The sequence below is a fragment of the Coccinella septempunctata genome, chromosome 6, assembly GCF_907165205.1.
Source record: "Coccinella septempunctata chromosome 6, icCocSept1.1, whole genome shotgun sequence".
NCBI lineage: Eukaryota > Metazoa > Arthropoda > Insecta > Coleoptera > Coccinellidae > Coccinella > Coccinella septempunctata.
The window spans coordinates 21386534-21392694 of NC_058194.1; the positions used below are offsets into that span (position 1 = coordinate 21386534).

The following is a 6161-nucleotide window of genomic DNA, read 5'->3' on the forward strand; positions in this document are numbered from 1 at the left end:
TTGTTAATAAGCTTTACCCAGAGACTTTCTCTATGGCTTTACCCCCATGAAATTTCATGATACCGTCAATCATTCTATGTAGTTTCAACCAACATCCCTATGGTGTGGAGTTATACTCAATATTATGAGACAAATGAACCACCCCTTCTAAAAAAAAAAAAATATATATTGCATAACATATTTTATTCCAAAATAATCAATTTCAACATCATATATAATTTAAATCACGTTTATACCCTGAATAAGTACGTATTGCTCCATATATTTATAATTATTGTTCTTAAATTATATTATTTCACACACAACCACATGAAAATCTCCTTGAAATTGCTGCTTATCAATATGAAATCGTAATAAATGCTTAATAAAGTGAAAAACTATGTCCGAGTTTAAAAAAAATTGTATAACATAAATGGAATGTCGAAGAACACAAAAAGAATTACGTTGTAGAATTATTGCATTTCTCTTCCTCATCTTCACATGGATGGTAATACATTGCATCTATGTAATAATTGATGAATTCGCCCACAAGGGATCTATCGGGTACGATCTGCGCAGCTCCATAGAGCGCCAACTGTAAAAAAAGTCCAACTTAGACGACAATACACTTCCCAACATATTTTTTTTCTGATGTATAACGTATATTTTTAGCATATTTATTTGATGATGTCTTACCCCCCCTTCTACCGGTTTCTCTGGTTTCTTCATCAGCTCCCGGACAATGTTTTCAACATCGCTAATGAACTTCTCGGCAACTCCAGGTTGTGTATGTAAATGGGTTACTGCAAGATGCACACTAGAAACGGATTGGATTTTTTTATTATTCTCGCAATACCCAAACTGGAATATATGTTCTATACTGAATCGCTCAAATACTCATATTAGTGAAAACCACATTATTCAGTTTGTAGTTCAATTTCCATCAATTCATAAAACGGTTCACTTTTTCTGTATATTTTTGAGAGCCACCTACCCTGAAGGAAATTGGAGAGTATTCAAATTCCAACCAAGTTTTTTCATGTCCGTCGCCAGTCTATAAATTTCGAATATTTTCGAACCAAAGGCAACTACACTAGTAACAGGCTGTCCAAAAATAAAAAGTCCTTCCACTTGTCTTAGCCTTTCTTCGATAAATTTGGTAGTACTCAAAATATCCCTTGTTGCCTGTATATATCCATCTGTCCCAAAATATAAGAGGGTTGCCCAGCAAGTTGTAATGTTAGCTCCAGCTCGAGAACCGTTTACAGCAGGAGAACCGTACACACCACCTGGCCAGTCAGTGGTTACGGTATATTGGTAATGTCTAAATCTGAAAATGAAAACTTTTGATAACCACAATAAATCCGTTCAAAACCTTGTTTTAAGTCTGACAAATATTTACAAGGTAGTTGAGTTTTAGTAATTTCAATTCTTACTCTTTGTTTCTGTATAAAACTACAGAAGAACCTTTTGGAGTGAAAGCGTATTTATGTGTATCTGCTGATATACTAGATACTCCAGGCAGTTTGAAATCATACGGAGGGATGCTATATCCGGCTTCTTCCATAAACACTGTTAGAAATCCACCAAGGCAGGAATCAACATGAACAGGTATATTGTACTTTAAACCCAATTTTGATATTCCTTCTATATCATCCATGGTACCATAAGGGAAATTTGGAGCTGAGCCTCCAAGCTTAAAAACAAATCAAGACTTCAATCTATCAACCCGAACATATGAAAGTTTTGGGAATAAATAAATATATGTCGTTGTGACTCACCATAACTGTATTCTTAGTAATAGCCTTCTCCATCAATTTGAGATCCACCTTGCATGTTATTGGGTCTACAGGTACATATTTGATCTTTATACAAAAATATTGCGCTGCTTTGTCAAAAGCAGAATGGATTGTACGGGGTACCACCATTTCTGGCTTTTTTATTCCTTTTGTTTTTCTCATAAAATCCCTCCATGTTTTACAGGCCATTAAAATCGATTCAGTTCCCCCTGTTGTAACCTAAAATTATTCAATTTTTTTCCACAAAATCATTGTAATATCCAATGATTTGAATAGCAAGATACAAAAAATCGATTTGAGAAATCACATAACTTCAGGAAAGCCCATTCAGAAAAACAAAGTGCGGAAAAGTGTTCAAAAACCCACTCTAGCAAAAAAAGTAATATTGGTACAAAATTCCGTGATGTCACTTGAAAACAACTTTCGAGAGAAAGTTGCGTAGTTAATTGCACTTACAGTACCACAAGTTTCGGTATCACCATGAAACAAGTCTGCTGCCATCCTTATAACTTCAGTTTCCATTTTGCATACTCCAGGAAATACGTCACAGTGCAATGGGTTAGTGAAGAAAGTACTTTCATACACTTTGGTCAGTAGTTTTTGCCACTTGGGATCAAAATAATAGACAGATCCAGATACCAGCCCATCTCTCCAGTTGTAGTCACCTAAATTGAAAATATGGCTGATACAATGAAAATAAATATCAAGGGTTTCGTACCAGAAGGGACATTCACGAAATTGCGATAAAAAAATTTCATAATGTTATTTGAGGAGCGATCCAGAAGTGCTCAGCTGCTCAGCAATCTCAGCATAATTAATATTTCCCATGAAGTTCAGAAAGGATGAAAATACTCAGATTTTAAATCTACATCAGAAACAAATTTTTTGATTTGTTTTGAACAAAAATTTTTAATCTAGTTGGATATCTTATTACAGAGAAGGTGCTTAATAACAGGAAGATACTTGGATCTATTAACTGGTACATATGTATTGTAATTGAATTAATTTTTCAACTGAAACATGAATTCCAAAAGGGCATAAACAACTTTGAAATCATTTGGGGATGTATTAATTTAAAAATAAAGGTGAGATATTTATCCATATAAGAGCAGTATTAGCATTGTTGTAAACTACTCTTTATATTAATCACTTCTGAGAAAAAATGAGGTGATAGAATATTAATTACTATAATTGAGAACAGTTTGCAATTATAAATAAAGAAAAACTCACCTAATTTCAAATTTTCCTCAAGTAAACTTAGTATTTCTTCAGTTTTCAGACCTTTTTTAGGAAGGCCTCGTAAATAGGATAATTTCTTTGTCCTTTCACGATGATCATTCCTGAAAGCTTCTAAAACTTCTTTCTTCTTGGAATCAATTTCTTTTCTCACACTAGGAATGAGTTGCAAAAGATCAAAAAAAGTTCTTTTTCCTCTTTCCACTAAACCTTATAGGATTAGAATGTTATCAACTATATTTCACTATATCATTATTCAAAATAAAATATATAATACTTACTATCATCATCACATAAAAATCGGTAGAGCCAGGATAGTAATAATACTGAACTAGTGGTAATTGTTACTATATGCCATGGTTCTTTACCTACAAATATTTGATTAATTCCGATCCTAGCTTGATTCAGAGGTACTTTGACTAAATCCATTTTGAATCTATAATTTATTGCTAGTTACATCACAGTTTCTACTCTACAACAATCTTGGGAAAGTCGTACTGTTTTTGATTACTATCAGCTGATTTTGTAATCGTCAAGTTGATAAATACTGTTTGGTATCGTCATGCCACCTACCAGTCTTACCACAAACCACTACTTCAAATTATAGGGATCGTCTCATTAATTATGTGGGTATGCAAAGGTGTAATATCTTTGCTCCATAGTACCACAGCCGTCTATAGAGACGTCCTTAAAGACGGCTATGATAGTACCAAAGAGTAACCAACTCTTTGATAGCAAAGATTATAATCTTTGTTTGATAGTACCAAAGAGAATATGGGCGTAGTGTGTAGACAAGTAGGGATCAGATACTAAAATCGACTAAATTAATCTCCCCAGCTATAAAAAACTGGATGATTTTGCCACACAGCGCATATTATTTAATACACAGCCAATTTATAAAGACTTTGTTTTATGAAACTTTAAGAGAATTTATCTGAAAAAGATTCCTGTTGAGTTTTTCCATTTCATCGTATAATATATAGGTATGTTTCACTTGTAATGTTAGAATTGACTTTTCAAGTTGCATTCCAAAAATATTTATGTCCCTGAGGTTTGATTTGTACTCGGATGACACATATTTTATTTATTTCATTATGCAATAGCAATATTTAATCAAACAAGAGTCGATTTACTAACAGTAATAACAATACAAATAGGTACATAAGGAACTAGACTATTTTATTGTCTAGAATCACATGAATATAGTAATAGAAGACTTATTTTTCACTGCCTTCTTCAATTTTTCTCAATTCTTTTGCTCTCTTCGTTGCAGCCTCCACTGCATTCATAACAGAACCTCTAACGCCACCCTTCTCAAGGGCATGAATTCCTGCTATTGTAGTACCTCCAGCAGAACAAACCTCATCTTTCAATGTTCCCATGTGCTTTTCCGTGCTCATTACCATCTTACTTGCTCCTAGAACTGTTTGAGCAGCAAGTTTTGTTGCCATTTCCCTGTGCAAACCCATTCTCACACCCCCATCAGAAAGAGCTTCTATAAATAAATATACATATGCAGGACCACTTGCACAAACTGCTGCTATTGGATCAATGAAACGTTCTTCAACTTCAAAACATAATCCTGTTGATTCCATCATAATTCTTACCAAGTCAATATCAGTTTTTGTTGCTTTCTCTCCTGGGCAGTAAACTGTACAACCTTCCCCTATTAAAACTGGAGTATTAGGCATCACTCTTATTATTCTACAGTTTTCAAATGGTCTTAAAAATACTTCGAGATCTTTCACTGTATAACCCGCAAGTATGGAAATGAATAATTTATTTCTGACTTCATGTGCTCTTTTATCAACTTCAGTTATATCATCCAACGCAGCTTGTAGAAAGTGTGGTTTAACGCAGAGGAAAATGACATCTGCTTCTTTAGCGACATCAGCATTTCGAGTTGATATGTGAGCACCCTTTTGTTCCCATATATTTAAGTTTGCCTTATAGGGACTAGAAACATAAATTTGAGAGAAATCCACAATATTCTGCTTAACCATACTGAAACAAATAGCCTTGGCCATATTACCATCCCCTATAAAACCTATTTTCTCCTTCAATTTCCGTTGATTCTGTTGCGTTGAATAATTTGAAGCATATTTCATAATAATTCTGAAATTATTCCTGAAATTTCTTGAAAAATAGAAGGGTGAAAACATTTTTGTAATATCGTAGTTTTTATCCTCAGTTACTCGCACATTTTTCCAGTTCTCTTATTGCATTGCAATAATAAATTTAAATTCAAGATAGAGGAATCGTTTACGTTTAATTACATCATTGAACATTCTTTTGAAATTTTGTGCACTGAAAACCATAGACAAACGGAAAACTACAGATCAGAGACAACTCTCTGCTACATATTTGAAAAATGGGACAGGATCAAGGATCAAGGAGGGTGCAGTCGTAAAATATTGTATAAAATATGGAAATATGCATTACTGCATTATTTTAAACATATTCTCCTTAACTTGAGCCTCTCCGTAATCAAGGGCTGAATTTCTTGGGTTATGAAGGCTGAATTTCTGGAGTGCGTAAACAAGGCTGAATTTCTGCGGGGTGTAATAACTGAATGATTGTATTTCTAAAAATTTCATCTTTATAAATAAAAATGGAGCCCTGTTTTGCGTTGTCATCGCATCACGTGAAAACAGCTGATCCGATATGATTCAATTTTTTCTTAAACATTCCCCATACTGTTTAGAAGGTTAAAACATGATGAAAATTCAGAAAAGTTGCCTAGAGAAATCAAGAAAACTCATCAGAATTTAAATACTCGCACGAGTGTATGTTGGGTAGTCTACCCTTCACGGAAAGGTGATTGACATTTGCTGGCTCTCGACAGCTGACAAATGAATTCCGAATTAATTCAACGTTCTCAAGTTAATTAATCATTTTGAGTCTAGTGATTAATAAGTACATTAATTATTAGGTACTACCTACATATAAATGCAGACACTGCAATAAAAAGTCTATGTTCAATTCAAATGACAAATGTACCTAATATTATATATATATATATATATAAATGTTCTCAACTTTTTCAATAAAAAGTTTGAATTAAAAACTTTTCCACTTTTTCAAACTATTCTTACTTAATTTTTTTATGGGCGTGTTCGCCATCATTTGCCCATTAGATTGGTCAAT

General features: G+C 33.5%; 2 protein-coding genes across 2 annotated transcripts; both read right to left on the reverse strand.

The window, feature by feature from the left end:
• Nucleotides 1-166: 166 nt before the first annotated feature.
• On the reverse strand, nt 167-3535 carry LOC123314712 (sphingosine-1-phosphate lyase). The gene is made up of 8 exons (XM_044900022.1): nt 3296-3535; nt 3009-3224; nt 2235-2443; nt 1761-1997; nt 1416-1675; nt 974-1309; nt 676-796; nt 167-574 (listed from the first exon to the last, which is right to left on the reverse strand). The coding sequence occupies exons 1-8, from the start codon at nt 3441-3443 to the stop codon at nt 440-442; spliced, it is 1662 nt and encodes a 553-aa protein (XP_044755957.1). The 5' UTR covers nt 3444-3535; the 3' UTR covers nt 167-439.
• A 548-nt stretch (nt 3536-4083) lies between these two features.
• On the reverse strand, nt 4084-5311 carry LOC123314974 (pyrroline-5-carboxylate reductase-like). Its single transcript, XM_044900470.1, has one exon. It carries the CDS (start codon nt 5174-5176, stop codon nt 4232-4234), a length of 945 nt encoding a protein of 314 aa, XP_044756405.1. The 5' UTR covers nt 5177-5311; the 3' UTR covers nt 4084-4231.
• Nucleotides 5312-6161: the final 850 nt, after the last annotated feature.

Coding starts and splice junctions, on each gene's coding strand:
- LOC123314712 (XM_044900022.1), bottom strand. CDS start 3,443: ATGGATTTAGTCAAAGTACCTCTGAATCAAGCTAGGATCGGAATTAAT. Junction 2,444..3,008: donor TGAGGAAAATTTGAAATTAG/GTGAGTTTTTCT, acceptor TTTTCAATTTAG/GTGACTACAACTGGAGAGAT. Junction 1,310..1,415: donor GTTTTATACAGAAACAAAGA/GTAAGAATTGAA, acceptor TTTCATTTTCAG/ATTTAGACATTACCAATATA.
- LOC123314974 (XM_044900470.1), bottom strand. CDS start 5,176: ATGTTTTCACCCTTCTATTTTTCAAGAAATTTCAGGAATAATTTCAGA.